Source organism: Larus michahellis, chromosome 26 (assembly GCF_964199755.1).
Source record: "Larus michahellis chromosome 26, bLarMic1.1, whole genome shotgun sequence".
Classification (NCBI taxonomy): domain Eukaryota; kingdom Metazoa; phylum Chordata; class Aves; order Charadriiformes; family Laridae; genus Larus; species Larus michahellis.
In genome coordinates this window covers 1,987,822-2,015,608 of record NC_133921.1, presented here as the reverse complement: position 1 = coordinate 2,015,608, position 27,787 = coordinate 1,987,822, and the positions used below count along the sequence as shown (strand labels likewise).

At 64.3% G+C, this 27,787-nt stretch overlaps 5 protein-coding genes across 6 annotated transcripts; 3 read left to right on the top strand and 2 right to left on the bottom strand.

Moving 5' to 3' along the window:
* Positions 1 to 2,906: 2,906 nt before the first annotated feature.
* Positions 2,907 to 5,413, bottom strand: THAP8 (THAP domain containing 8). The gene is made up of 4 exons (XM_074567310.1): positions 5,284 to 5,413; positions 4,471 to 4,657; positions 3,527 to 3,982; positions 2,907 to 3,309 (listed from the first exon to the last, which is right to left on the bottom strand). Exons 1-4 carry the CDS (start codon positions 5,364 to 5,366, stop codon positions 3,157 to 3,159), a joined length of 879 nt encoding a protein of 292 aa, XP_074423411.1. The 5' UTR covers positions 5,367 to 5,413; the 3' UTR covers positions 2,907 to 3,156.
* A 679-nt stretch (positions 5,414 to 6,092) lies between these two features.
* WDR62 (WD repeat domain 62) lies at positions 6,093 to 17,760 on the top strand. Its single transcript, XM_074567238.1, has 30 exons — positions 6,093 to 6,130; positions 6,247 to 6,372; positions 6,456 to 6,540; positions 6,741 to 6,836; positions 7,068 to 7,238; positions 7,402 to 7,536; positions 8,206 to 8,388; positions 8,458 to 8,618; positions 9,020 to 9,194; positions 9,286 to 9,423; positions 10,411 to 10,586; positions 10,768 to 10,859; positions 10,951 to 11,076; positions 11,425 to 11,492; positions 11,586 to 11,707; positions 11,830 to 11,905; positions 12,863 to 12,974; positions 13,231 to 13,294; positions 13,491 to 13,610; positions 13,708 to 13,829; positions 13,944 to 13,996; positions 14,117 to 14,320; positions 14,443 to 14,582; positions 16,101 to 16,216; positions 16,399 to 16,533; positions 16,615 to 16,741; positions 16,818 to 16,929; positions 17,027 to 17,093; positions 17,214 to 17,299; positions 17,400 to 17,760. The coding sequence occupies exons 1-30, from the start codon at positions 6,093 to 6,095 to the stop codon at positions 17,580 to 17,582; spliced, it is 3,609 nt and encodes a 1,202-aa protein (XP_074423339.1). The 3' UTR covers positions 17,583 to 17,760.
* An 847-nt stretch (positions 17,761 to 18,607) lies between these two features.
* On the bottom strand, positions 18,608 to 20,510 carry POLR2I (RNA polymerase II subunit I). 2 transcript variants are annotated; one of them, XM_074567288.1, is made up of 6 exons: positions 20,256 to 20,510; positions 19,837 to 19,891; positions 19,534 to 19,607; positions 19,197 to 19,271; positions 18,928 to 18,979; positions 18,608 to 18,843 (listed from the first exon to the last, which is right to left on the bottom strand). In XM_074567288.1, the coding sequence occupies exons 1-6, from the start codon at positions 20,312 to 20,314 to the stop codon at positions 18,781 to 18,783; spliced, it is 378 nt and encodes a 125-aa protein (XP_074423389.1). In that variant the 5' UTR covers positions 20,315 to 20,510; the 3' UTR covers positions 18,608 to 18,780. The 2 variants fall into 2 exon arrangements, with proteins under 2 accessions (XP_074423389.1, XP_074423390.1); XM_074567289.1 differs by lacking the exon at positions 19,837 to 19,891 and having other exon boundaries at positions 19,530 to 19,607; positions 20,256 to 20,376.
* A 32-nt stretch (positions 20,511 to 20,542) lies between these two features.
* Positions 20,543 to 24,231, top strand: TBCB (tubulin folding cofactor B). Its single transcript, XM_074567287.1, has 8 exons — positions 20,543 to 20,677; positions 21,581 to 21,724; positions 21,816 to 21,912; positions 22,365 to 22,556; positions 22,640 to 22,712; positions 22,799 to 23,368; positions 23,484 to 23,602; positions 24,210 to 24,231. The coding sequence occupies exons 1-6, from the start codon at positions 20,543 to 20,545 to the stop codon at positions 22,914 to 22,916; spliced, it is 759 nt and encodes a 252-aa protein (XP_074423388.1). The 3' UTR covers positions 22,917 to 23,368; positions 23,484 to 23,602; positions 24,210 to 24,231.
* Positions 23,747 to 26,237, top strand: TMEM160 (transmembrane protein 160). Its single transcript, XM_074567291.1, has 3 exons — positions 23,747 to 24,087; positions 24,210 to 24,302; positions 24,714 to 26,237. The coding sequence occupies exons 1-3, from the start codon at positions 23,934 to 23,936 to the stop codon at positions 24,929 to 24,931; spliced, it is 465 nt and encodes a 154-aa protein (XP_074423392.1). The 5' UTR covers positions 23,747 to 23,933; the 3' UTR covers positions 24,932 to 26,237.
* Positions 26,238 to 27,787: the final 1,550 nt, after the last annotated feature.

Here is a 27,787-nt window from a genome sequence, read left to right as displayed (position 1 = left end):
GGAGGGACTATGGGGGCTATGGGGGCTATGGGGGAGGGAGTATGGGGGCTATAGTGGCTATGGGGGAGGGTGCATGGGGGCTATAGGGGAGGGAGTATGGGGGCTATAGGGGCTATGGGGGAGGGACTATGGGGGCTATAGGGGCTATGGGGGAGGGTGCATGGGGGCTATAGGGGAGGGAGTATGGGGGCTATAGGGGCTATGGGGGAGGGACTATGGGGGCTATGGGGGCTATGGGGGAGGGTGCATGGGGGCTATAGGGGAGGGAGTATGGGGGCTATAGGGGCTATGGGGGAGGGACTATGGGGGCTATGGGGGAGGGTGCATGGGGGCTATAGGGAAGGGAGTATGGGGGCTATAGGGGCTATGGGGGAGGGAGTATGGGGGCTATAGGGGCTATGGGGGAGGGACTATGGGGGCTATGGGGGAGGGAGTATGGGGGCTATAGGGGCTACAGGGGAGGGAGTATGGGGGCTATAGGGGCTATGGGGGAGGGAGTATGGGGGCTATAGTGGCTATGGGGGAGGGTGCATGGGGGCTATAGGGGAGGGAGTATGGGGGCTATAGGGGCTATGGGGGAGGGTGCATGGGGGCTATAGGGGCTATGGGGGAGGGACTATGGGGGCTATGGGGGCTATGGGGGAGGGAGTATGGGGGCTATAGTGGCTATGGGGGAGGGTGCATGGGGGCTATAGGGGAGGGAGTATGGGGGCTATAGGGGCTATGGGGGAGGGACTATGGGGGCTATAGGGGCTATGGGGGAGGGTGCATGGGGGCTATAGGGGAGGGAGTATGGGGGCTATAGGGGCTATGGGGGAGGGACTATGGGGGCTATGGGGGCTATGGGGGAGGGTGCATGGGGGCTATAGGGGAGGGAGTATGGGGGCTATAGGGGCTATGGGGGAGGGACTATGGGGGCTATGGGGGAGGGTGCATGGGGGCTATAGGGAAGGGAGTATGGGGGCTATAGGGGCTATGGGGGAGGGAGTATGGGGGCTATAGGGGCTATGGGGGAGGGACTATGGGGGCTATGGGGGAGGGAGTATGGGGGCTATAGGGGCTACAGGGGAGGGAGTATGGGGGCTATAGGGGAGGGACTATGGGGGCTATAGGGGAGGGAGTATGGGGGCTATAGGGGCTATGGGGGAGGGTGCATGGGAGCTATAGGGGCTATGGGGGAGGGAGTATGGGGGCTATAGGGGCTACGGGGGAGAGTGTATGAGGGCTATAGGGGCTACAGGGGAGGGCATATGGGGGCTATGGGGGGGGTGTAAGGGCGCTATAGGGGAGGGATTATGGGGGCTACAGGGGAGGGTGTATGGGGGCTATAGGGGAGGGTGTATGGGGGCTATAGGGGAGGATGTAAGGGGGCTATAGGGGAGGGAGTATGGGGGCTACAGGGGAGGGAGTATGGAGACTATAGGGGCTATAGGGGAGGGCGTATGGGGGCTATATGGGCTACAGGGGAGGGCGTATGGGGGCTATAGGGGCAGGTGTAAGGAGGTTATAGGGGCTATAGGGGAGTGTGGGGGCTATAGAGGTTACAGGGGAGGGCATATGGGGGCTATAGGAGCTACAGGGGAGGGAGTACGGGGGCTATAGGGGAGGGCGTATGGGGGTATAGGGGGTGATGAGCGGCTATAGGGGGTGATGAGCGGCTATAGGGGAGGGTGTATAGTGGCCATAGGAGCTACAGGGGAGGGCATAGGGGGCTATAGAGGAGGGTATATGGCGACTATAGGGGCTACAGGGGAGGGAGTATGGGGGCTATAGGGGAGGGCATATGGGGGTATAGGGGGTGATGAGCAGCTATAGGGGAGGGTGTATGGGGGCTACAGGGGGTGATGAGCAGCTATAGGGGAGGGCATATAGGGGCTATCAGGGTGTATGGGGGCTATAGGAGCTACAGGGGAGGGCGTATAGGGGCTATAGGGGGTGATAAGCAGCTATAGGGGAGGGCGTATAGGCGCAGGTGTATAGGGGGTGATAAGCAGCTATAGGGGAGGGCATATAGGTGCAGGTGTATAGGGGGTGATAAGCGGCTATAGGGGCAGGTGCATAGGGGCTATAGGGGTTGATGAGCAGACATAGGCGCTGTGGGGCTATAGGGGGCTGCAGAGCAGCTACAGGGGACCACGGGGGATGATGAGCAGCTATAGATGGCTGTGGTGACTATGGCGGCTATAGAGGGCTACGGGGAGCAGCCTTAAGGCTGGAGATGGCCTATAGGGGCTGGAGAGCACCTATGGGGGCCTATATGCTCCACGAAGGGGCTACGAGAGCTATAGGGGGTTGGCCAGGGCTGGGAACGGGCTATAGGGGACAGCAGCTGCTGAGGATGGAAAGGGTCTATAGGGGGCTGCAGAGGAAGGGTGGAGGCTGGAGAGCCGCTATAGGGGTCTATAGGGAGGCGGGAAGAAGCTGTAGGGGTGGATACGCTGTAGGATTTGGAGCTGGGAGGGGGCTCCAGGGGCTGGAGCGTGGCCATAGGGCATATGGAGGCTATAGCGGGCTAGGGAAGCTGGAGAGCAGCTATAAGGAGGGGTATAGGGGGCTGCAGGCGGGTACAGGGGCTGGGGAGGGGCTGTAGGAGCCCATAGGGGCTGTGGGAGCTGGCGTGGGGGGTACGGTGGCTGTAGGGGCAGAGGCCGCAGGGATCTATGGGGGCCATAGGGGCAGAGGCTATAGGAGGGTGTAGGGCCCCTCATACCTATAAGGCACAGGGGGCGTGGCCATTCCCAAGGGAACCGCCCCCCTTCCCTACTGTTAACTCTGGAACCTACTGATGGCCGGAGATGGTGGGGCAGGATATGACACAGGGACACCCCCAGGAGAGGTCAATGTCCCCAAGGCCACCAGAGAGGGCACTCCCCCCCGCCCGCCCCATGTCCCACACAGACCCCCCATGCCGCTCGCCTTCATCGTCCTTTATTAAAGCTGGGGGGAGGGGACATCCCTGTTCCCATAGCATCCCCCCCCCCCTCCCCCAGTATCACAAAATAAACCTTAAATACAAAAATAAAGTGTCCCCTCCCCCCGGGGTGGGGGGGTGGCCCCTGGCTTCTGGGTGACACCCGAGGCGCAGCGCGGTGTCCTCAGGGAGGGCCATCCCCCTGCTCAGTGTCCCAGCAGGTTCCTGGTGACGCTGCCACCGCGTCACAGCTGCTCCAGGCTGAGGCCACCAGCCGTCCCTGCCGGTGATGGCACGGCATAGACCAATGCTGCCTCCTCCTCCTCCTCCTCCTCCCGGCAGATGATGGTGACGGTGCCAGCGGGATCCGGTGTCACCGGGCCCGGCTGCAAGCAGGCCTGGAAGCAGAGGGGACAGGGACGGGAGGACATGGAGAAGTCCCCAACTTGGGGACATACCACGGGGTGATACCACAGGGCCACCTCCCTCTCCCGAGCGTTCAGACTGGCATCACCCAGCAAGGAGCAGCGCACACCAGGGAACGGCGTCGCCCCTGGTGGGACAGAGCCATGGGTCACCCGCCAGTGGCCCCAGCATGTCCCCGCTGTCACCTACCAGCTGGAGCCTCTCCTCGGAGAGCAGGCTCTCCCGCCGCAGCTGCTCCACCAGCCCCTCCATGGCCTCCAGCCGGGCCCGGTGCCGCCGCCGACGCTGCTGCAGCACCTTCACCCTCCGCTGCAGCACCAGTGCCACCGCCACGAGCTCCTCCGTGCTCAGCTCCCCCGGCGGGGACGTCCCCGTCACCGCCTGTGATACGATGGGGACGGTGGAGACGATGGGAAGCGTCAGGGCGGAGGAGAGGACGGTCACCGCTGGTGACGGCGGGGGAACGGTCGCCCCCTCTGCCTGCTCCATCTGCCGGGATGGCAGCGGCGCGGCGGGCTCCAGGGCCGTGGCCAGGGTGGTTTTGGGGATGGGTAGCCGTTCCGGTGTCACTGGCTCTGTGACACTCACTGGGAGGGGCTGCTTAGGCTGGGTGGCGCCTGCTGGCGTGCTGGGACTCTCCTGTTTCTGTAGAAAAACACAATTCCCCATTTCTGGAGGTTCTCGCGGTGCTATAGTGGAGTGGGGATGGGTGGCAGGGCAGGTTTCTCCTCAAAAGCCCCCGCTCTGGGGACAAAAACCACCGCGAGGCAACAAAACCCTCCTGGGGACCTTCCAGGGAGCTCCTAAATCCCTTGGGGGAACCTCGAGGTCCCTCTGAGGAGCTCCGAGACCCCCCGGGGAGCTTCCATCCCCTCCTGAGGGGGCTTCCAGGACCTTCTAGACTCTTCCACACCCTTCTAGACCCCTCTGAGAAGCTTCAAGACCCCTTGAGACCCTTCTGGGGAGCTCCAAGATGCTTCCAGGTGACCCTTCCCTCTCACAGAAGCTTCCAGACCCTGCTGGGTGACCTCACAGATGCTTCTAGACCCTTCTAGAGGAGCTCATAGATGTTTCTAGACCTTTCTGGGGGGCTCAAGACTATTCTAGGTGCTCCTAAGGTGGGGGGAGCTCACCGGGGGGCTGGGGGGGAAGATGGTAGGGACGGCATCGGGACGCAGGTAGCGCACGCCCCAGCGGTACTGGAAGCAGGAGGGCTCGAAGTGGTCGCTGCAGAGGTGCTGGTGGCGGGTGGGCACCCAGTTCTCCTGCCGCATGTGCGCCAGCCATTGCCGGAGCCGCGCCGCGTCCTGCAGCGGGAACCTGGAGGGGCAGGGGGGGTTAACAGGACACATGGTGGTGGTGGTGGTGGGGGGTGTCCCCACAACCCCCTTCTCTGGAGCCCCAGAGGCCCCCATTTTGGGCCACCCCACCTTGGATAATCCCACCCCGGGGTCCTCCCACCTTTCGGGGGGCTTCCCGCCTGCCCTCAAAAAGCCCATTTGGCCCCTCTCCCCGGGCCCCAGCCCCGCTCTTGAACCAGCCCCGCTCTTGAACCAGCCCCAGGCCCCACCGGGGCTGAGACCCCACCCCAGAAGGAGCCCCACGACCCTGGCCGCACTCAGGTTCAAGGCCCTGAGCCCAGCCCCAGGCCCCACCTCAGAGCCGGTTGCAGGCCACACCCAGGCCCCACTCCAGACCTCACACAGCTCCCAGGCCCACCCCAGGCCCGGCCCCAGGCCCCGGCCCCGCTCGGGTTCAAGTTCAGGCTCAGGTTCGGACCCAAGCCCGGCCCCAGGCCAGCCCAGGCCCCGGGCCCACCCCAGAACCCGCCCCAGGCCTCACGCAAGCCCCGACCGCACACAGGCCCCACCCCAGGCCCCGGGTCCACCCCAGAACGAGCTTCAGGCTCAGGCCCCGGCCCCCCCGGCCCCGGTCCCGGTCCCCACTTGTAGAAGCTGAGGCGGTGGGCGAGCGGCCGGGGCTGCCCCGCCGCGTTGGAGCAGTGCGGAGCGCGGCAGGACTTAGGCATCGCCGCCGCACGGACGTGACGCGGAGGCGTTACGTCAGCGCGCCCGGCCGTCGCCGTAGCAACGCTTGCCCGGCCCCTGCAGTAGCGCATGCGCACTGAGGGGGCACCGTCGCCATGGCAACGGGCTCTACGCGGCCCAGGGATGCCCCGCTGGGCTCCCCACGGTCCAGACGGCCCCGTTCTCCGCCGGCGGGGCAGGGCAGACGATTCACCCTGGCGATTATAATCGATAAATACGCCGTGCCGTACCTGCTGTCGGCGGCCGGGCCGGCCCGGTGAGGCCGGGTCCTCAGGGCTCGAACCAGGGGGCCCCGGAAACGGAGGGGCGGGGCCTTCACCGCTCCACCTCGCCATTGGCTAAGCGCAGTGCAGGACCCCCACGAGGGGCGGAGCCTGGGGTCCCCAGCGCCGCGCTGCCATTGGTCGAGGCGGGCTAGGCGGGAGGCGGGCTCGCGGGCGGTGGGCTCGCGGGCGGTGGCCAATGGGGAGGCGCCGCTGGCTCTCGGCGCGCAGTTCGCATCGGTGACGGGCGGTGGCGGCCGGCGGCCATGGCGGCGGTGAGCGGCGGGCCCGGGCCCGACTCGCCCCCGCTCCTTCACCCGCGGCGGCGGTGGAGGCAGCAGGGCCCGGAAGAGGCGGTGAGGGGGGCGCGGCGCAGGGCGGGCTGTGGCCGGGGACCCCGCGGGGCGGAGTCGGTGGGGGGGGGCAGCACTTGGGGGGGTCTCCATGGGTGGGGCGGCGCTCCCAGCCGGGGGTGCTTTGAGGTGCCCCCACGGGGATGGGGCACAGAGAGGCACACGGGTGCCCCGTGCCCAAGGGGCCACCCCTGGGGGCTCAGGGTCCCCCCGAGGGACCCCCCCCCGCACCCTGCTTCCTCCAGCCCCGCGCCTGGGGGTCCCTCCTCCTCTCCTCAGGTGACGCTGGAGAAGGTCCTGGGAATCACCGCCCAGACCAGCAGCGGCTTGGCCTGCGACCCAGCCACGGGACTGCTCGCCTACCCAGCCGGGTGAGTGCCCACGGGGACCCCCAGCAACCCCTCTGTGCCCCCCAGATCCCAGCCCGGGAAAAACCTCCCCCCTTCCCACCCAGGTGCGTCGTCGTCATCCTGAATCCCCGTGACAACACGCAGAGGCACCTCCTGAACACCTCCAGGTACCCACCCAAACTCCTCCAGGTACCCACCCAAACTCCTCCAGGTACCCACCCAAACACCTCCTGAACAGCTCCAGGTACCCCCCAAACACCCCCCAGACTCCTCCAGGTACCCCCCAACACAGGCTGTGCCATACGTTGGGCTTCAGGAGCGATGCTTGCACAGCTTCCAGTATTTTTCCTCCCTTCTCCTCCCAATAAAACCTCAGTTTTTCCCTCCAGAGCAAGCCAGTTGTCAAAGAAAACCCAATATTTTCCAGGAAAACTCTGAGCGCGTTGGCCTTCTCGCCTGATGGAAAGCTCATTGTCACCGGAGAGGTGAGTGCCACTTGCTTGTAGTCACCTAAACCCCAATTTTGGCTGTCCCAGCGCCAGCAGGATGGAGTAGCCAGGATTGTCCCTTCCCTGCTTTTGGGGGGGGGTTTCCACCCAATTTGGGATCACGCTGGGAGGGTGGGAACACCCTTTAGGGCCAGAGGACATGCCGGGTGGCTGTGGGGGCTGGTGAGAAGGGGAAAACCAGCGCCACGCTGCTGATTCCCCATGCAGAATGGGCACCGACCGGCTGTCCGCGTGTGGGACGTGGAGGAGCGGGCGCAGGTCTCAGCGCTGCACGGTCACAAGCACGGTGTGGCTTGCGTCGCCTTCTCCCCCAGCGCCCGGTACCTGGTGTCGGTGGGACACCCGCACGACATGGTGGTCAACGTTTGGGACTGGAAGGTGAGCTCTGGCCAAACTGAGCTGGCTTAAAGCAGCTTGAAATTCCCCAAATGGGAGGGAAACGGCCCTTTTCCATCTTTTCTTATGGCTGCTTGTGGCTCCAGGCTCTTGGGGGGTTAATGCTTGTTGTGCGCAACCTGACCACGCCTTTCTTTCTGAGCAGAAAGGTTCCCTGGTGGCATCAAACAAGGTGTCCTGCAAAGTGATGTCTGTGTCCTTCTCCGAGGACAGCTACTTCGTCACCGTGGGGCACCGCCATGTCAAGTTCTGGTTCCTGGATACGTCAAGGGAGCTGAAGGTGAGGGGGTGTCCTTTGCCGACGCCGTCCCATGGGTGCGGGCGGCTAGTGAAGCTGAACTGGGGCTGGACGCTGCTTAAATCCTCGTCACCAAAGGCGACGTGACGTGGGAGTGGGCGGTTTCTGTAGAAAGGACCGAAGAAATGCCATGTTTTCCCCCCAGAATTCATGGCTGCATCACACCTGAATGTTGCTTTGCTCCAGCTGCCTGGTGCTGGATGTGACAGAACCTCACAAACCGAGCCAGACCCATTAATAAACTAAAACCAGGATTTATTTTTACAAGACGGTGACCAATTCAAACTCGGTTTTACTCTAACCGAAACCGCTTTGAGACACCGACAAACATCGACAATGTGCAGGTTCAGGCTCTTGGGAAGGAGAGCTGCGGTGGGAAGGTTTTTGTCAGGTCTTTGTTAGGTTTTTCGCGGGCTTTTGTCAGCCCTGTCTGATATTCGTCAGGGCTTTGCTGGGGCAGGTGCATCTGCTGCACCGGTCCTCGAAGTCGCGGGTGCTTCGGCTCATCCTGGAGCTGGGGACGCTCGGGCCAGCGAAAGCCTGTGGGTGCACGGGGACGCCGCCGAGGTCTGCTCGCTGTCGGCGTCTGGGAGACGTTTCCTTCGTTAACGCTCGTTAATGTGGGGTTGGTGGTGCTACCCTGCTTTGCAGATCACGGAGACGGTGCCGCTGGTGGGGCGCTCGGGGCTGCTGGGGGAGCTTCTTGACAACGTCTTCTGCGGGGTGGCCTGCGGCCACGGGCAGATGTCAGGCAGCACCTTCTGCGTCTCCTCCTCGGGGCTGCTCTGCCACTTCAACCAGAAGCGGGTGCTGGAGAAATGGATCGTTCTGCAGGTGACGGGGGGCACCCCCAGGCCCCCGGGGTGAAGCCCACGGTGGGGACCTGACGCGTGCTGGCCGCAGGTGCCGCTGGCGAACTGCCTCTGCCTCAGCGAGGAGCTGATCTTCTGTGGCTGTGCCCACGGCACCGTGAGGATTTTCCAGGCTCGGGACATGAGCTATCTGAGCGACCTCCCCAAACCTCACCCCCTGGGCGTGGATGTCACCCAGGATTCCCCACTGAGGTACCGCAGGGCCGAGGGCACAGTAGGGACTCCCCTGTCCCCACCCCCCCGCCTCAACCGCCCAGTGTGGCTTCCGTGTCCAAGCCAGGGGGTTTTGGACCGTGCAGCTCTCGTTGCTCAGCCCCCAAGTTCATCTCAACGGAGGTCTGAGCTGAGATAGGTTTGACTTGTTGCCCGCGCCAAAGGACGGCAAGGATGGGGGGGGGGGGGTGTCAGGCTTGCGGGGGGGTCCCACCGCTTTGTTTTCCCCTTCACTTTGGGGGTCGCCTGTCGGGGTACGGTCACTGTTTCATTTGCAAACCAAAATCTGCCTCTGGCAGAGCACTTGCTGGGCTCTGGAGGGGTTGGCCCCCCCAAAACGCGGCGCCCTCGGGATGCGACCTGACTCCCTCTCCCTGCAGGCGGACAGACCTGGCCTACCCCGACACAATCGCCTTGGCCTACGACACCCGCAACTGCTGGCTGTCCTGCATCTACAAGGACCACAGTGTCTACGTCTGGGATGTCAGGGACCTGCGGAACATCAGGACAGTGTGGTCGGACCTTTTCCACAGCTCCTTTGTCTGGAGCGTGGAGGTAAGAGCAAACGGGTCCCAGAGGGGCCATTCAGGGCACCTGTGTCCCCACTTTCCTTCCCCACCCCTGACGCGTAACTCCCCGGGTGCAGGTGTACCCCGAATTCGAGGAGCGGAGATCCTGTCTGCCGCCCGGCTCCTTCCTGACGTGCTCCTCGGACAACACCATCCGTGTCTGGACCCTGGGAGGTGGCTCCGCACGCCCTGAGCAGGGCAGTGCCTACAGCACGGTACCGTGGGGGGCTGCGTCCCCCCCTCCCTGCTCAAGGCGGCCGTCAACCGAACACTGCCAAAACCACCACTAACCCATGGCCCTCAGCACCACACCTACCCATCTTCTGAACACCTCCAGGGGTCGCGACTCCACCACTGCCCTAGGCAGCCTGTTCCGATGTTTAATAACCCTGTCAGTGTAGAAAGTTTTCCTAATATCCATCCTAAACCTCCCCCGGGCACAACTTGAGGCTGTTTCCTCTTGTCCTATGGCCTCTTCCCTGGGAGAAGAGACCGACCCCCCCTGGCTACCCCCTCCTTTCAGGGAGCTGTGGAGAGCGAGAAGGTCTCCCCTCGGCCTCCTCTTCTCCAGGCTGAACACCCCCAGCCCCCTCAGCCGCTCCTCACCAGACTCGTGCTCCAGACCCCTCACCAGCTCCGTTGCCCTTCTCTGGACTCGCTCCAGCCCCTCCATGTCTTTTTTGTGGTGAGGGGCCCAGAACTGGACACAGCCCTCGAGGTGGGGCCTCACCGCTGCCCAGTACAGGTCACCATCACTGCCCCAGTCCCGCTGGCCACACCATTGCTGATACAGGCCAGGATGGTGTTGGCCTCCTTGGCCACTTGAGCACACTGCTGGCTCATATTCTGCCGGCTGTTGACCAACGCCGGCAGTTTCAGGGCGTTCCCATCGGCTTCTTGCCGCTCTGGGGACCGAGCTGCTGCCTGAGCAGGAGAGGAGCAGCGATTTTTTTCGTGGGTTTTGGTGATTATAGCAAGCCTGGAAAACTGCTTTCTGTTCTCCTGCACCTGCTATCTCTGTCCGAACGACCAAAGGACACAGTTGTGCTTCTCAAATGCTGGTGTTTCCCGAGCAGGAAGGGTGGGAAAATGAAGCGGGGCTGTTGGAAGCGGTTGGGTGACGCGGGCGGCTCCTCTCCTCCCCAAAGAGCTGCCTTGCGCTCTGCCGGGGGCCTGACTGTCCCCTCTCCCCCCGCCCCAAGACCCTGCGCAACATCATCTACGTGGACAACGACACGCGGCACCTCCAGGACTCCTCCAGCGCCCCCGACCGAAATGAGAACCTGGGTCACCTGGACGTCAAGTCTGGGGTCCGGGTGATGCAGGTCAGCCCCGATGGGGAGTACCTGGCATCGGGGGACAGAGGAGGAACCCTCAGGCAAGTGGCCCCCAGCTTGGCCGACAGCCAGAGGAGGAGGGTGGCGCTTGGGTGCCTGGCTGCGCTCCTCGCCACTCGTTCCAGCTGTTCAACCCTTTTCCATGGGCATCCCCGAGCCCCCTGGCCGCCCACGACGGCGTTCCTGCCTGGCTCCCCCCGTTATGGCGCGCTTCCCTCGCAGGATACACGAGCTGCGGTTCATGCGGGCGGTGGCTAAAGTGGAGGCTCACGATTCAGAAGTTCTTTGCCTGGAGTATTCGAAGCCGGAGACCGGTAAGGCTTTGTCCTGACGGTGATGCCCGAAAGCCACCGCAAAACCTTAGCGTGGCTTTGTTTTTAACACCCTCTTCTCCGGTGGCTCCAGGAGCAGCGCTGCTGGCTTCGGCGAGCAGAGACAGGCTGATCCACGTCTTGAACGTAGACAAGAACTACAAGCTGGAGCAAACCCTGGATGATCACTCCTCAGCGATAACGTCGGTCAAATTTGCTGGTAGGTGGCTGAATTGCACCCAAACGCCCACCCTCAGGCTGCCCTTCGCCGCCTTCTGCCTTGAAGACGGGGTTTTTCTCTCTGGGTTTATGTACCTAAACCTCCACCGCCTGCGAGAGAGGGGGCTCCTCGGTAGAAAACAGGCGTCTCCAGACGAAGAGCACCGAGCCGTCCGTCGGGGGGACACCCATAGCAGGGGGATCCCACCCTTGGATTGCATCTAGTTGTTAAAAGAATCATTTTTTTTATGGATTCATTCATAAAGAAGCATTTTTTGGATTCACTCGGCGGTGAATTTGGAACGGGACGCGATCTCTGATCGCCTTTCCCTGTGCTCTCTCCGCTCAGGCGATGGGGACATTCAGCTGATAAGCTGCGGCGCCGATAAAAGTATTTATTTCCGCAACGCTCAAAAGGTGAGTTTAGCAGCACCTCTGCAGGGATCTGCTGTTTCTCCCTGAAAAATCGGAGGGGCGAGAAGGCAACGCGGCTCTCCTGTCTCCCGACAGCTCCCAGACGGCTTCAATTTCGTCAGGACGCATCACGTCGCCGAGAAAACCACCCTGTACGACATGGACATCGACATCACACAGAAACATGTCGCTGTCGCCTGCCAGGACAGAAACGTCAGGTGAAGACACTTTTCCGTGCCGGCTTGGGCTCAACCCGCCTCGGGGTCGCCTTCCTCCCGCTGGCTCTGCTGTCCCCGGGGGGGCTTGGGGCCGGCTTGCACACCTTCCGCTCCCCGCGCAGGGTGTACAGCACGGCCAGCGGGAAGCTGAAGCGCTGCTACAAGGGGTCGCAAGGGGACGAGGGCTCTGTGCTGAAGGTAAGACGGCGATTTCCACCACGTGTCGGCCGTCAGGGCGCCAGCAGCCCCTCCCTCGGTGCAGGAGGGGGCAGGATTGAGGGGCTCGGGGCTGAGCCCTTGAACCCCTCAGGGTAAGAGCTGCCGCCCGGAGGCACCTGCAGACCTTGGCCAACGGGAACCTTGTGAGGTTCAACAAGGTCCCGCAGCTGGCTGGGGGCAACCGCCGTCCCAACGCAGGCTGGAGGAGGGAGGAAGGGAGGGATGGAGAGCAGCCCTGCCGAGAAGGATGTGGGGACGCTGGTGGGTGGCACATGGGCGCCGGGAACTGGCACCGTGCGCTCGTGGCCCAGGAAGCCAAGCGTCTCCTGGGCTGCAGGTCGAGGGAGGGGATTCTCCCCCTCTGCTCCGGTGAGACCCCCCCCTGCATCCAGCTCTGGGGTCCCCAGCACAAGCCGGGCGCGGACCTGCTCGTGTGGGTCCAGAGGAGGCCACGGGGACGGTCTGAAGGCTTGGAGCAGCTCTGCTGTGGGGAGAGGCTGAGGGAGCTGGGGCTGCTCAGCCTGGAGAGGAGATGGAGACCTCGCTGCGGCCATTCGGTGCCTAACGGGGTGTAGGAAAGATGGAGAGAGACTTTGAGCGGGGGCTGCGGTGACAGGACGAGGGGCGACGGCTTGAAACCACCAGAGGAAGGGTTCGGTTGGACGCGAGGAAGGCATTTTTTGCGATGAGGGGGGTGAGCCCCTGGCCCGGGCTGCCCGGAGAGGCTGTGGCTGCCCCATCGAGGGAAGCGTTGAAGGCCAGGTTGGAGGGGCCTTGGAGCAACCCGGGCTGGTGGGAGGTGTCCCTGCCCAGGGCAGGGGGTGGCACTGGGTGGCCTTTGAAGGTCCCTTCGGCCCAAACCCTCTCATGCTCCTCCGAAGCTCCGCTCGCCCTCCCAGCTGGGGCCGAGCCCGACCCACCGCTCCTCTCCCCCAGGTACAGCTGGATCCCTCAGGCACCTTCCTGGCCACGAGCTGCTCCGACAAGAGCATCGCCCTCATCGACTTCCACTCCGGGGAGTGCGTGGCGAAAATGTTCGGCCATTCAGGTTCGGTTCCTCTCGGAAGCCCGGGAGCTGCCAGGGAAAAGGGGAAGACGCAGAGGAGAGCTGCTGGGCAGCCCCCAGCGCTGTGCTTACCCCTCCTGGCCCCCATCCAGCCGCCAAGCCCCCCAGAAATGCCCCCATGGCTCCCACTACGGGGATTAAACCTAAACGAGCCAGGAGGGCGGGGGGGGGTCGCTATCCTGACAAGCAAACCCCCCACCACCACCCCCCGCCCTGCATTTTCTTCTGTTTGGCGCAGATATAGTCACGGGGATGCGGTTCACCTACAACTGCAGGCACCTCATCACCGTCTCGGGAGACAGGTAGGGGCCGGCGGGGGCTAAGAAACAGTCTGATTTACACCCCACACCCCTCGTGGGACGCTGCTTTTGAGGGCGCTGGGCAGGGTGCGCCCACGAGTGCTGGAGGGCAGAGTGAATCGAGGAAACTAACTGAGGGAATAATCCACGCTCTGGTTACGACCTGATACACGCCCCGCCCCAACGTTTCTACCCCCAGCTGCATCTTTATCTGGCACCTGGGCCTTGAAATCCCCAGCAGCATGAGGCAGCACTTGCTGGAGCTCAACCTGCTGCAGCCGAAGCCAGGGAAGGAGCCTGGGGCCGCAGCGCAGCTCAGGTAGCGGGGAAAAGCCCCTCGCCCCCGCGTCCCACCCCGGTTTTGCCCTTCGGGGCAGGAAGGAGCTCGGCGGCCCCACCGTTCTCCCCTCCTCCAGGCGCCAGACCTACGTCTCCATCCCCAGTGGGGCGGCAGCCCCCAGTGCCAGCGGAGCTCCCGAGGAGGAGCGAGAGGAGGCCTTGCCCCCGCAGACCCCCTCCAAGGAGGACTCAGGGCCACGTGTGTTGGGGGCCGGGGGTCCTTCTGCAGCTGCACCCCGTTTTCTGCCCCCCTCTCCCCCGAAGGGGGTACATGGCCCTGTTCCTAACCTCGCCTTTTCCCCCCCCCCCCCAGCTCCGGCGTGCATCCTGACCAACGGCAGGCTGCCCATGTGGGCAAAGAGGCTGGTAAGGCACGCGGCCAACCCTGGCCGTGTAATTTAATTTAATTAAATTTAACAGGGCTGGCCGAAGGTCCCTTTGCTCCGTTTCTGCCACATCCCTTCTCTTCTCTCCCCCCTTTTCCAGCTGGGAGAGGTAGAGGAGGGGGACGCAGCAGCCGACGGCCCCCGGTGGAGCTACCGGCCGCAGGGGCGATGGGCAGAGCGCGCTGAGAGGGGCCCCATCAAGACCCTGCCGGAGGGGGATCCCCCCTACTTCACCCCCCTCAAGCCCCACTTCGGGGGCGACGTGGAGCTCGAGCCCGGCAGCCTGGAGCATCTGCTTTCAGCGGTGGGGCCGGATCCCGCACCCGCCATCAACCCTCCCTGGAGACCCCTCCGCTCGCGCCGGCACCCCTCTTTCCGGGGAAAAAGAAAATCCGGCTTCGGACATCAGCTTCCCATCTCCGGCAGGTGGAGAGCTCTCCCGGCAACATCTCCGAGGACTTCCAGCTCTCCGAGCTCCTCCAGGACGAGGAAACCGACGGGGGATGGGAATCACTGGATATGACCGGGGCCGGACCGGAGGAGCTGTGCGCGCCAGAGGGAAGAAGGTTGGTGCTGTCGGGGTCGGAGCAGGGAAACTTTTCAGGCGCGAGGGTCGCATTGAGAGTCCAAGCCCGATCCGCGGCTGAGGGAAGCCCTCCCTGTTGAGGCGAGGTTCGGAGAAGACCCCTTCCTTCTTTCCGGGCTCCTCAGAGAGGGGTCCCAGACCCGCTCAGCCGTTTTGTGTCCGAAGGATCACGGATGCAGCCACTGACCGCAGTCAGCGTTTGCCCATTTCAGAGCCCTGCCGGGGGCTTCCGCTGAGACGGTGTTGCAAAGCGGAAAAGATGAAACACCTTATTAAGGTGAACAAGACGTAACCGTCTCAGAATTGCCGCTGGTAAATGCATTCACGGCAGAAATGGAGCGCGAGTTAATAGTTCAGTGTTTCATTAACGATATTTTCCTGGGTAACATCCCAGAGTGGGAGGTGCGAGGCTCCCTGAAGAGGGAGAGGAGAGTCCAGGCCCGGTGACCCGTCCGGTGGTGGAATTCTCCTCCTCCAAATGGAGGATTCTAAACTCCAGATTTATACTTTTGGTGAGGTGGGACCAAGTCACTTACCATGTGCCAATTAACTCTTAACGAGGCTTGTTGGCGTTGTCGGTGAAGACAGTTGCAGGGGCTGGGGGGGGGGGGCTTGCGTGTTCAGTACGGAGGCACGGTCGCTCTCCTGGCTTTACCGGAATATTTTCTGGAATAACATTGCGCTGTGGGGCCTCTGCCACAAGCCCAGGTTGATTCCAGCCATCCGTCCTGGCTTTCGCCAGACAAACGAGGCGCGCAGCTCGTGTCTAATCGGCCTTTGCAAACGAGCGCGCTGCTCAGGCTGGTGCTGTCGGTGCGAGACAAGCACGTGGCTGGTATCGTCTCAAGTCGCGCGCGCACCCTCTCGCTGTTCCCGCACCACCGAACCTGGCAACTTCCCACGGCGCCTTTGCCTTCTGCGAGCCAACGCAGGAACAAACCCGGGGAGGAAAAGGCAAAGAACAAATTGAACCCTGGCACCTCGTGGGTGGGGGAATTTCTGAAGCCAACACCCGGGCAGATGCGTGCAAGCAGGGGACAGGGGCGCTGCGGAGCGGGAGAGAGTCCTCGTTGGCGAGAGAGTCCTCGTTAGCAAAAGAGCCAAGAGCTCAGACTTGCCGCTCTCGCCTGTACTCCGAGAGCTCGGGCGGGCAGGGTTTTTCACTGTGCTTTTGATCTTCTTCAACAGCGGGGCAGGAACCTGGGGCACGTTCGATGAGGTGCCCCTGGGTCCATCGCAGGCCGATGTTATCCAAGTGCAGGTGTTCTCCTTGTCGAGCGTATGAGACTGAACACCAATTAGCGCGATACACGTGTTTTCCAGCACCCCACCTGCACGACTGTGTTCCTCCTCGCTGATTTTTCCATCGCTTTCCCGCAAACCTTCTCCTAGCCAAGCCCCCGAGCGCGTCCCGGCTCGGGGCGAGGGCGAGCACCGATCTGGCGCTGGCGTCCGGTGCTCGGCCGTCGCTGACCCCGCTCCCCTTCCTTCCCCCAAGGCCAGGCGTGATGGAGCTGCCGCTGCGCCCCACGATCCCAGGGGGCCTGGAGCTCGGGCTCAGCCGGGAGTACGCCTCGTCCCGTGTTTCCCCGACGCCTCGCTGTCAGCCACAAGGTAACGCTGGTGGTGTGGCCAGGGCTCCAGGAGCACCGTCTTTGCCAGCACTAAACCCTCATGAAAAGCTCGGGGGCAGCTTTAGTTCTTGCGAGGGGACCGGAATTGGAATAAAAACCGCCCAGTGCTAACGTCCATCGTATCGCGGTGGGGGGCTTTGCTGTCCTGCCCTGTCCTGGCAGACGAGGACTCGTCGGGCTCTGCGGGGGAGGTGGAGGAGCCGGAGGAGAACCCGCCGCCCAGCACCTCCCTGCCCCAGACCCCTGAGCAGGAGAAGTACCTCAGGCAGCACTTCCAGACGCTGGCCGACGCCGAAGGTAACGGGAGACACCGCAGGCAGACGGTGCGGGCGGATCCTGGTGATGGCCGAGCTCACACCTCCCGCCCTGCCACCGCAGAGAGGTTCAACGGCTCCTTAAAGGATCTGAAACCACCCGAACCCGGGGATGAGGAAAAAGCCGCCTTCTTGAACCCACGCTTGAGCATTTCAGCCCGGTTCCTCGCACGCTGCCAGAAGAACAGCAGGTGGGCAGCAGGTTGGTGTCTGTCTGTCCAGTGGGGAAGGGGTTTCCTGCTCCTGACCCCATCTCTCATTCCGCAGGCTGGCGGCTGCCTTCCCCCCGCGGGCACGGCCCCGGCCGCAGAGCCCGGCCCGCGCCCAGGAGCCGCTCGAGGACCTGCCGAAAACAGCCAAGGAGCTCCAGCAATCAGAGGCAAGTCAGCGTTCTGTCTACGGGAGGGAGAAATACCCAAAAAAAGGTGTTTTCACTCCTCGAGCCAGGCTCAGCAGTGCTTCTGTCGACTTTTTAGGAACTGCTGGATGAAAAACCTTGGGAAACAGGAGAGGAAACAGGCTCCGAGGCCGGCAAACCCACGGGTGAGTGTCTGAGGGCCTTCCTTTGCCCCCACACCCCCTCCCTGATGGGGACGAGGCACATTTTTGTCCCCTCCCGGAGGGGAGGGGGGACGGGGCCTACAGCAGCCGTGGTGCCTGTAGGATCCCAGCTCCAGGACGAGACCTTTGCCGGGGCCCTGCGGCTGCTGCGGACCCAGTTCCAGGAGACGCTGCGGCTCTACACCCAGGTCAGTGCCTCCTTGGCCGGGTGGTCGAACCACTCCCCTGGTGCCTCAGCTCGGAAATGGCCAAGGACCAGGGTGACGAGGGGACCCTCTCCTCCCGCAGATGACCCTCCGCGCTGAGGCCACCAAGGCCAGGACTGCGCTGGAAAGCCTTTGCCACTGGATGGGAGCGGAGCTGCGCTCCTGCACCGTCCCCCACGCCCCCAGCGGACCCCCGGACCCTGGGGCTGCTCCGCTCCAACCCCCTCCCGGAGACGGACCGGAGGCTGCGGGGCAGCAGCCCTGAAACACTTAAAATGAAGGTATTGGGGTGCTGATCCTCTTTCCCAGTTAAATTTGGGGGGTTGGTTTTTTTTAGGCAATTCTCTAAGCTTTAACCATTTTCGGAGCTCTCGGATGTATATTTTCCTCTGGTTTCCTGCTCCGAGCCCCCCCAAACACCCCCTGAGCACCTCAGCAGCCACGTCCCCTCACAGCCCCGACCCCCTTCCACGCCGCTGGCAGCGGGGCAGAAGTGGCCGTCACTGCCCATTTTAAACGTTGTTTAAAATAATAATAAATCTCTTTGAAGCAAAGCGAGGGGGTCTGGGGGCAGTGGATTTGTGCCTCCCCAGTCTCACCGGGACCAAGGAGGCTTTCGTGGGGCTGCAGGATGCCTGGGTGCCCCCCAGCAGCGATTTGGCGTGCGGTGAGGAGACGTGGGGTCGGCTGGAGGGTGGTTCAGGGGACCCAGGGGGGTGATTTGGGGTAAAGGGGAAGGCAATTTTGGGCAATTCAAGGCTTGACGGAGTGATTTGAGACACAGTGGTGGCCATCTGGGGGCACGGGGGGGGGTGATTTAAGATACCCAGAGAGCAATTTGGGGCCCCATAGGGCAATTTAGGGCACCAGGACTTCAACATGGGCCCCGCTGCGGGCAAGTGGGGGCACTGGGGATGCAAACTGGGCTCCAGGGGGGTGAGTTAGAGCCCGGTAGGGACATGTTGGGGCTGCTATGGGGTGATGTGGGGCACTCGGGGAGCAACCTGGGGCACCGGGGTTGTGACTTGGGGCCCTACGGCTGCAATTTGAGGCTGGGTAGGGCAATTTGGGGTACCAGGGATGTGATTTGGGGCCCATCCCCTGTGACTGGGAGGAAACCGCAGACGATTTGGGCCCCGCAGCTGTGACATCCCCACTGGGTCCATCTCCCCCCGGCCACATCCCCCTCCAATGCCGCCCCCCCCACCCAGTAACACCCCCCCCCCCACCGCAGCCCTGTTCCCCTGCCGCAGCCCCCTCAAACCCCAGAGAGCCACCGACACAGACCACTGCCAAAAATAATCATTATTGCCACCAAAATGCCACCCCAGCGGGTATGGGGGGAGAGGTGGACCCAGGGTTGGGGGGTTCAGGGGCTGGGGGTGGTGGTGGGGGGGGGCAGGTTCTGGGGCAACGGCCACAATCTGTGGCAATGTTGAGATTGAGAGTGTTTCCAGGCGCTGTCACTCGGTCCAGCGGTGGCCGCAATGCGGGGCTGTGCAAACGTAGTAGAGCCTCATGGCATCCTGGGGGGCAGAAGGGCGTCATGGTGGTGGTGGGGGGACACGCATAGGGGGAATGGTGACGTGGGGGTGGGGGGGTCACCTCACCTCGGCTCTGGCGCTGTGTGACTGAAAGAATACAGCCTCCTTGTGCCCACACCTGGGGGAGAAGAGGGACAGTGGTGACAAGGCGTGGGGGGGGACATCAGAGACCCACGGGGACACTGGAGCCACAAGATACAAAGAGGGACACTTGAGAGCCCACGGGGTGGGGGGGACACCAGAACTGGGGAGGGCACCGGAGATCCGAGGGGGAGCACCAGAGCTGGGGGGGGGGAGCTGATGTCCCCCACAGGGGTCCCCACATCCCCACTCACTTCTGGCAGGGGTGGTCCTCAGTGCGGGGCAGTGTGGGGTCCTGGGAGACGTCGGCGATGATCTGCGTGAGCTCACTGCAAGGAGACACCCCAGGGCATTAATTAGGCCCCTTAATTACCCCATGGCTATTAGCAACCCTGGTATCCCCCACCTTAAGCGCCCTTAAATTGTTCTCCCTTGTTATTTCCCTTTATTGCGAACCAGTCGCCCCTCGATCACTTATTAACTACCACAACTGTCTTTTTACTAATTAAGTATACAAGAACTGTTCTTATTAATTGCCCCCATTAATTGCCCAGGACCCAGGTGGCTGGTAGTACTAACGAACTCACTCACTCCACTTCGTGGGTGATCTTGTTGACATAGATGCAGCTGTTGTCAGCCTCTTGCTGGTAGTCGCAGTTGCGGCACTGGAGGAAGAGCTGGGGGTTACGGAGGGGTCCCAGTGCCAAACTGGGAGGGGCGCGGCATGGCCCCACCAAGGGGTCCCCGTGGGGGCTGGGAGGGCAGGCACATCCCACTGCGAGGATGGGACTGGTCCCAGTACGCCTCCGGGACCGGTCCCAGTGCCGCGCAGTCCGGTACGCTGAGACCGGTCCCCCCCGGCAGCGGCAGCGTGGGGGGGCGGAGGGCACTCACAGCATAGAGCAGGATCCGGTTCTCCTTGTCCTCCTTAGGGTACAGCATGTTGTTGCTGGGGAGGGACACGGGGGGGGTGTCACTGCGGGGTCTCTTCGGGGGGGGGGGCGGGGAACGAACGACTGCCGGGGCCACATCCCTGGGGGAGGGGGGACTGGGGGGCCGCCGGGGGTATCTGGGGGAGTTGGGGTGTGGTTGGGGCGGTATCTGGGGGGGCTGGGGAGGGCTTAGGGGAACCCGGAGGTGTCTCGGTGGCTGGGGGGACCTCAGGGGGTACCTGTGGGGCCCCAGAGAGTGGTTGGGGCGGTATCTGGGGGGCCCGGGGCGGGGTTGGGGGAACCAGGGGGTATCTGGGGAGGCCAGCGAGGGGGCCGGGGGGGTGGCAGGGAGGGAGCTGGGGGGTACCGGCGGCCCCTCACCACTCCTGGCAGAAGCGGATCCCCACGAAGCCCGGCTCGTAGCCGCCCTCCGCCTCCATGGCGGCCCCGACGGCGGCGGCGCAGGACAAACGGGCGGCCGGCGCATGCGCGGGCCCCTCCCCTTCCTCCCGAGCGCGTCCCTATTGGCGGGTGGGGCAGGGGGCGGGTCCTTCGCCATTGGCTGCCCCGCTGCGCGCGGGGCGGGCCGGCGGCGCCGATTGGGCGGGCGGCGGGGGCGGGGCGAGCGCGCGGGGCGGGCCGAAGGTTCCAGAAGCGGTGGCGGCGGGATGAAGGCGGCGGCGGAGACCGGGCCCGGGCTGGGCCTCGGGGCCGGCTCCGTGTCGCTGTCGGTGAGCAGCAGCCTCAACTCCTTCCGCGCCCTCAAGCGGTACAGCACTGGCCTCACCATCGCCGAGTTCAAGGTACGGGAGCTGCGGCCCTCCCTGGCCTCCGCCCTGGCGGGCCGGGCCCCGCCTCCCCTGTACGGGCCCCCTCCGCCGCGACCCTCCTCCTCATTCCCCTTCCCCCGCTGGGGACCGGGACCGCCCCTTCCTCGTGGGAGACCACGTTCCTCCCCGGGACGGCGGGTACCACCGGGACACGCCCCCCCTTTCCCCCCCCCCCCCGCAGCGAGGCCTGGGACCCCCACCCCTCCTCACCGAGACCCCTCCTCGCGCGTCCTCTTCAGGGGGGACCGGGATCCCCGACTCCCTCCTCATATCCCTCACCGGGACACCCCCCCCCCTTCCTCTTTCTCCCTCCCATCTTGTCACCGGGAACCCCCTCTTTCCCCGCATCCATCACTGGGACTCCTTCCTCTTCCCCCTCACCGGGACCCCCCCCCCGCCTCCTTGCCGGGATCCCTCCCCACTCCTCCTCCATACGGCAGGCCAAGATCCCCGTCTTCCTTCTCATCTTCCTCGCTGGGACCCCCTCTTTTCCTCACCCCCTCCCCCGGTCACTGGGACTCCCCCATCTGCCTCCCCTCCCTGGGACCCCCGCTTTTTCCCCCTCTCCCCCACCGGGCCCCGCTTCTTCCTCCCATCCCCTCTCCCTGGGACACACTCTCTTTCCTCTCACCTGCGCTGCCCCCTTCCCCCCGTCCTCCCCAGCACCGCTCCCTCTCCCCCCTTCTCCCCCAGACACCCCCACTCCTCCCCTCCCCCCGGCTTCTTCCCTGTCTGGGGAGGGGGCCCAGCCCGGGAGCCCCCTCCAGCCACCAGCACCGGCTCCTTCCACCTGCCCTGGCATCCTGTGGGCTGGGACCAGCCCGGGGCTGGGTCCTGCCACCACCCACCCACCCACCCTACTCCCGCTATTCCCAGTGCAAACTGGAGCTGGTGGTGGGCAGCCCAGCCTCCTGCATGGACCTGGAGCTCTACAGCACCCAGGAGGAGCTGCTGGGACGCCTGGACTGCGATGAGGCCCTGCTGGGCTCCTACCCCGTGACTGACGGCTGCCGCATCCACGTATGTCCCCATCCCCCCTTTTCTTACCCCAAAACGGCCCCCCCTGCGGGGGAGATTCCCCCTGTAACTCCCCTGCCTGCCCCCCCTGCAGGTGATCGACCGGAGCGGGGCACGCATCGGAGAGTACGAGGACGTCTCGCAGGTGGAGAAGTACCAGATCGCCGACAGCGACTACGACAAGCGGCCAGGTGATGCCGATGTCCTCACAGGCCACCTCCCCTCCCTGGGGACGTTCCCTCTTTCTGGGTGGCCCTGTGGTGTCAGCTCCCTGGTGCCGAGGGGGCACACCTACCGCTCTGTCCATCCTGGTGGCACCTTACTGCCTCACTGAGGTCACCGTCCCGTCCCCCATGGTGGCACTGTCCCTGTTTCCCCTGTGTCACTGTCCCCCTGGTTGAGGTCACCATCTCCTGTCCCCTGTGGTGACACTCTCCTTGTCCTCACTGTGTCACCGCCATGGTTGAAGTGACCACCCCGTCCCCTGTGGTGCCACTGCCACTATGCCTGCCGTGTCATACCTCCCCCCCCCCCCCCCCCAAGGAGATGTCCCCTGTCCCCGCTGCATCCCCAACCTCTGTTGGGGACCCCTGCTTCCATCTTCGCCATGGTGCCAGCCCGGTGTCCCCATGGTATCCCCCAGAGTCTCTGCGTTCCTTCCTGCGCCAGCGGCAGTGGGGACGTTTCGACACAGAGGGGGCGCAGCAGCGAGCGGCTGAGCAGCAGCAGCGCCAGGCACAGGAGGCAGCCATGGCGGCTACTATCCCCCTGGGTGCCCGCTGCCAGGTCCGGGTGCCGGGACAGCCCTGCAAGCGGGCCACCGTCATGTACGTGGGTACGTGTCCCCGAACTGTCCCCAAACCCCCCCGGCTTTGTCCCCAGATCACCCCAAGGCAATGACATCCCCTCTCCCTGCAGGCCAAACTGACTTCAAGCCGGGATACTGGGTGGGTGTCCGCTACGACGAGCCGCTGGGCAAGCACGATGGCAGGTAGGGTACCTGGAGTGTCCCCAAGGTGTCCCCTCTTTTGGGGGGGGTCTTTGGCCCCTGCCCCGAGCTTTCTTTTCCCCTCGCAGCGTGGGCGGCCGCCGGTATTTCGAGTGTCAGCCCAAGTACGGCGCCTTCGTCAAGCCCCAGAGCGTCACTCCCGGGGACTTCCCCGAGGAGGACTACGGCCTTGACGACGAGCTGTGAGGGGACGCCGGGGGGGGGGGGGGGGGGGGGGGCGGGACGGGACACTGGGGACACCGGGGGCAAGGTGGGGGAGGACACACGAGGGAGGAATGGGGGCACGGGGGAAGAACACAGCCTCAAATTGCTGTGTTTTCCCTTGGTTTGGGGCGTCCCCACTCCCGGGTCTGTCCGCTGTCCCCTGCAGCGCGCCCCACCGCTGGTTTCACCCCAAAATGCCCCAAAATTCACCCCCCCCGCGACCTTCCCCGTCCCGTCCCTCCACCCCGCGTCCCCGCTGGGCTCGGGCGGGGGCGGGGCTTTCCGCCGGCCACGCCCCCCTCTCCGCTGGCGGGGGCGTGGCACCCCACGCTGGACACGCCCCTTTCCGCTGGAGGGGCGGGGCCTGTCTTGTGCTGCAGCCAATGGGCGGGCGCGCTGAGGAGGAGGCGGGGCCGGAAGCGGCGGCCGGGCGGGTGAGTGGCGCCGGGGCGACCTGGCAATAACGAGCCCGCGGTACCGCCCCCCCCCGCCCCCATCGGTATCCCCCCCCCCGCCGCTGACCGAGCGCCGTTTCCTCCCTCCCCACAGCCGCAGCCACCACCGCCCCTCCCCCCCGCACCGTCCCAGGGGCCGCCCGCCGTGTGTCCACCTCACCCTCCCGGGGAACACCGGCGGGTCGGCCCCGCTTCATAAAGTGGCGTTTTGAGGTGAAAAATGGTGTTTCGGCCATTTTTTTTTTTCTCTCTCTGTTGTGTGCGCGAGTTCCGGGGTGAAGCGGGAGGTTTCCGGAAGTTGCTTCCCGACGCGTCCCGCGCCTAGCCAATAGAGACGCTTCTTCCGCGCCGCAGGGGGGCGGGGCGCTGCGCTCTGGCCAATGGCCGCTCGCCATTCCGCGCGCGAGGTGGGGCGGCGGCGACTGGCGCGCGGCTCCGCCAATGGGCGCGGAGGCCCGCGGTGAGCGGCGGGCGCGGCGGCCAATGGGGGCGGAGCGGCGGCGGCGGCGCCGGTCGGGAGGAGGCGCGCGGCGGCGGGGCCGCCATGGGCTGGTGGGGCGGCGCGGGGCGGGCGGCGGCGGCGGCGCTGCGGAGGCTGCGGGGGCCCCGGTACAGCCTGGGCCGGGCCCCGCCGCCCCCCGCCGCCTCCGATCTGGAGCGGGCGGACGCCTGGCTGCTGCGGAAGGCGCTGGAGGGCGGTGAGGGGCGGGGCCGCGGCGGGGGCGGGGGGCGGGAGCATGGCGGGAGGGTGGTCGGGGTCCCGGCCCCCGCCCCCCCCCCGCCTGCCCGCCGCTGACCTCCTCTCCCACCCATCCCCCAGGTCTCCTTTCCTGGTTCCGTAACGGGCTCCTGGCCACCGGCGTCGGCGTCATCTCCTACGTCCAGAGCGACACCGGCCGCGACGCCGCCTACGGTGAGGGGGGGGGACACCCGCTCTGGGCACGCTCTCCCTGCCCGGGGCACCCACCGGTCTCTGGGGACAGCCCCCCCCGCCCAGCCCCCTACCTGAACCCCAAAACCAACCAACCTCCCCCCAAATCCCCAGCACCCCCTCCGCCCCCCCCCCACCCCCCCGGCTGCCCATTTTGGGGAGGTTTTGGGGCCATTTCTTCCATTTTAGGGTCGGTGTCCCTTTGGGGGCCCCTCATTTTGCCAGATTTTGCCCCGTTTTCCCATTCCTCGTCACAATAGCGAAAAAAAACCCCGCCAGCCTTGGGGCGGGGGGCGGGAAATCCCTTTCCCCGCCGGAATATTCTAACGACAGGGGGTGGTTTTTTTTTTGGGGGGGAGTTCATTTTTCCTTTTTTTTTTTTTTTTTTTCCAGGCTTTTTCATCCTGGGGGGCCTGTGCGTGTCCTACGGCGCGGGGTCGTACCTGGTAAACCTGGTGCTGCTGCGCCGGCCCATGATGCTGCCGGCGCCCACGGCCGCCGCCAACGCCGCCGCCGCCGCGCTGCTGGCCCTGCTCTGGCTCTGCGCCCTCTCCCTGTACGTCGGGCGCCTGGAGGTGGAGATCGTCCCCGAGGAACCCCCCGAGAAGTGACAGGCTGGGGGGGGGGGGCCGGGGGGGGTCGGGGCGGGGCCCTTGTCATCATCTCCCCCCGCCCCGCGCCCCCCCCGGCGCACACTCGGTGATGGGGTGGGAAAATCCCTCCCCCTGGGGGAAGTTGGAACCGCTTCACGGAGGGGTAAGAAACCAACGGGGGGGGGCGTTAAACCCACCCGGGGAGGGTTAAACTCCCCCTAGGAGGATCAGACACCCCCCCAGGAGAATTTAACCCACCCTGGGGGCATTAACCTCCCCCCAGGAGGATCAGACCCTCCCCAGGGGAATTAAGCCCCCCCCCTCAGGGGACATTAAACAACGCCCCCCAGGAGGATCAGGTCCCCCCCCAGGAGAATTAAGCCCCCCCCAGGGGCGATTAACCCCTCCCCCCCCCAAGGATTAAAAGCCCCCTGGGAGGTTTAACCTCCCCTAGGAAGATTAAATTCCACCCCCCGGAAAGATTAACTGCCCTTCCAGAAGATTAAAAGCCCCCGGGGAGGTTTAAATCCACCCCCCCCCCCCAACAAGAGACTCAAATCCACCCCCCCAGGGGATTAACATCCTTCCAGGAATATCAAACCCACCCCGGGGGGGGGGGATTAAGCCCCGCCAGGAGGATTAAAAACTCCCGAGGAGGATTAACACCCCCAGGAAGATTAAATCCCACCCCCGAGGATTACCCTCCCCTCCCACAGGATTAAGAGCCCCTTGGGAGGTTTAAATGCCCCCCCCCCCGCCCCCCCGCCCTGGAATACTTAATCCCTGCCAGGACGCTTATTTCCCTCCCCTGGGTGATTAAATTCCCTTCAAGAGGATTAAACTCCCCCAGGAATATTAAATAATCCCCTTTGGGAGGATTAAACACCCCCCCCCCAGGAGAATTAAAACCCCTTCAGGGGGATTAACACCACCAACCCCCACCCCCCATGGGATCGAAGACGCCCCGGAGGGGGGATTAAAATCCAGTTAATGCCCCCCCCGGGGTCGGGATTGCTCACGCCCCTTCAGACGCTGTTTTTCTGTGCCGCCCCCCCCCCCCCCCCCCCCCGCAGTTTCTGGCTGCTTTGTATTTATTCACTTGCCCTAGGGGGGGGTGGGGGGGGGGTGCTGCGCATCAGCACCCTCCTAGAGCGGATCCTGCCCCCACCGTGTTTGCACCCGCGTTCCTGCTACAAAAAAAACCCAAAAAAACAAAAAAAACCGAAAAAAAGGGCGGTTTGGGGCAAAAAAAAGTTGTTTATTGGGACGCAAACGCTGGAAATGGGCGACTTCAGCCCCGGTTTTTTGCAGCCCCCCCCCCCCCCCCCCCCCGCCCTGTGGTCGTGGGGGGGGGATTGGGGCGGAGGAGACAGGCCGGGAAATAAAAAAAAAAAGGTGGAAAAAGCCCCAGTTTGTCCCCGCTTCCTTCGCGGGGGAAGAAAGAGGGAAGAAAACCCCAGCGGGTCGCAGCCGATTTGCTCCAGTTTCTGCCCAATAACCCAAAACCGGGGGCTGCGGAGGCCGGGCCGACATCGGCTCCCAGTTCGCAGGGAGCGGTTCCCAGCAGCTTTCCCGTGTGCCGCCCGCTCCCGCTCCACCAAGCCCAGTTTGCGGCTGGTTCGGTTTTTGGCACCCCCGTGCCCACTCCCACGTCCCCATTCCCAGTTTGCGGCTGGTTCCCAGTCTGTGGCCAGTTCCCGGTTTGCGGCTGGTTCCCAGTTTGCGGCACCACCGTGCCAGTCCCACATCCCATTTCCCAGTCTGCAGCCGGTTCCCGGTTTGCGGCTGGCTCCCAGTTTGCGGTGCCCTGTGCCCAGTCCCATGTCCCCATTCCCAGTTTGCGGCCGGTTCCCAGTTTGCGGCTGGTTCCCGGTTTTCGGCTGGTTCCCGGTTTTCGGCTGGTTCCCAGTTTTCAGCGCCCCCTGTTCCCAGTCCCATGTCCCCATTCCCAGTTTGCGGCCGGTTCCCAGTTTGCGGCTGGTTCCTGGTTTTTGGCACCCCCGTTCCCAGTCCCGTGTCCCCATTCCCAGTTTGCGGCTGGTTCCCAGTTTGCGGCTGGTTCCTGGTTTTTGGCACCCCCGTTCCCAGTCCCGTGTCCCCATTCCCAGTTTGCGGCTGGTTCCCAGTTTGTGGCCGGTTCCCGGTTTTCGGCGCCCCCCCCGTTCCCAGTTTGCAGCTGGTTCCCGGTTTGCGGCTGGTTCCCGGTTTTTGGCACCCCCATTCCCGGTCCCGCGTCCCCATTCCCAGTTTGCGGCTGGTTCCCAGTTTTCAGCACCCCCCGTTCCCAGTCCCGCACCCCCATTCCCAGTTTGCGGCTGGTTCCCAGTTTGCGGCTGGTTCCCGGTTTTTGGCACCCCCATTCCCGGTCCCGCGTCCCCATTCCCAGTTTGCGGCTGGTTCCCAGTTTTCAGCACCCCCCGTTCCCAGTCCCCACCCCCATTCCCAGTTTGCGGCTGGTTCCCAGTTTGCGGCTGGTTCCCGGTTTTTGGCACCCCCGTTCCCAGTCCCGTGTCCCCATTCCCAGTTTGTGGCTGGTTCCCAGTTTGCGGCTGGTTCCCGGTTTTCGGCGCCCCCCCATTCCCAGTCCCACGTCCCCATTCCCAGTTTGTGGCCGGTTCCCAGTTTGCGGCTGGTTCCCGGTTTTCGGCGCCCCCCCATTCCCAGTCCCACGTCCCCATTCCCAGTTTGTGGCCGGTTCCCCGTTTTCGGCGCCCCCCGTTCCTGGTCCCGCGTCCCCATTCCCAGTTTTCGGCTGGTTCCCAGTTTTCAGCGCCCCCCGTTCCCAGTCCCACGCCCCCATTCCCAGTTTGCAGCTGGTTCCCAGTTTGCGGCTGGTTCCCGGTTTTTGGCACCCCTGTTCCCAGTCCTGTGTCC

Bases quoted from the DNA above. Each gene is read 5' to 3' on its own strand.
- THAP8 (XM_074567310.1), bottom strand. From the start codon at position 5,366: ATGCCTAAGTCCTGCCGCGCTCCGCACTGCTCCAACGCGGCGGGGCAG. The intron at 4,658-5,283 runs GTGGGGACCGGG...CTGCCCCTCCAG, and splicing joins CACCGCCTCAGCTTCTACAA to GTTCCCGCTGCAGGACGCGG. The intron at 3,983-4,470 runs GTGAGCTCCCCC...GTTTTTCTACAG, and splicing joins TCTTCCCCCCCAGCCCCCCG to AAACAGGAGAGTCCCAGCAC.
- WDR62 (XM_074567238.1), top strand. From the start codon at position 6,093: ATGGGTGGGGCGGCGCTCCCAGCCGGGGGTGCTTTGAG. The intron at 6,373-6,455 runs GTGAGTGCCCAC...CTTCCCACCCAG, and splicing joins CTGCTCGCCTACCCAGCCGG to GTGCGTCGTCGTCATCCTGA. The intron at 8,619-9,019 runs GTACCGCAGGGC...CTCTCCCTGCAG, and splicing joins ACCCAGGATTCCCCACTGAG to GCGGACAGACCTGGCCTACC.
- POLR2I (XM_074567288.1), bottom strand. From the start codon at position 20,314: ATGGAGGCGGAGGGCGGCTACGAGCCGGGCTTCGTGGGGATCCGCTTC. The intron at 19,892-20,255 runs GTGAGGGGCCGC...GTCCCTCCCCAG, and splicing joins ATCCGCTTCTGCCAGGAGTG to CAACAACATGCTGTACCCTA. The intron at 19,272-19,533 runs GTGAGTGAGTTC...GTCTCCTTGCAG, and splicing joins AAGATCACCCACGAAGTGGA to TGAGCTCACGCAGATCATCG.
- TBCB (XM_074567287.1), top strand. From the start codon at position 20,543: ATGAAGGCGGCGGCGGAGACCGGGCCCGGGCTGGGCCTCGGGGCCGGC. The intron at 21,725-21,815 runs GTATGTCCCCAT...CCCCCCCTGCAG, and splicing joins CTGACGGCTGCCGCATCCAC to GTGATCGACCGGAGCGGGGC. The intron at 22,713-22,798 runs GTAGGGTACCTG...TTCCCCTCGCAG, and splicing joins CTGGGCAAGCACGATGGCAG to CGTGGGCGGCCGCCGGTATT.
- TMEM160 (XM_074567291.1), top strand. From the start codon at position 23,934: ATGGGCTGGTGGGGCGGCGCGGGGCGGGCGGCGGCGGCGGCGCTGCGG. The intron at 24,088-24,209 runs GTGAGGGGCGGG...CCCATCCCCCAG, and splicing joins GCGGAAGGCGCTGGAGGGCG to GTCTCCTTTCCTGGTTCCGT. The intron at 24,303-24,713 runs GTGAGGGGGGGG...TTTTTTTTCCAG, and splicing joins CGGCCGCGACGCCGCCTACG to GCTTTTTCATCCTGGGGGGC.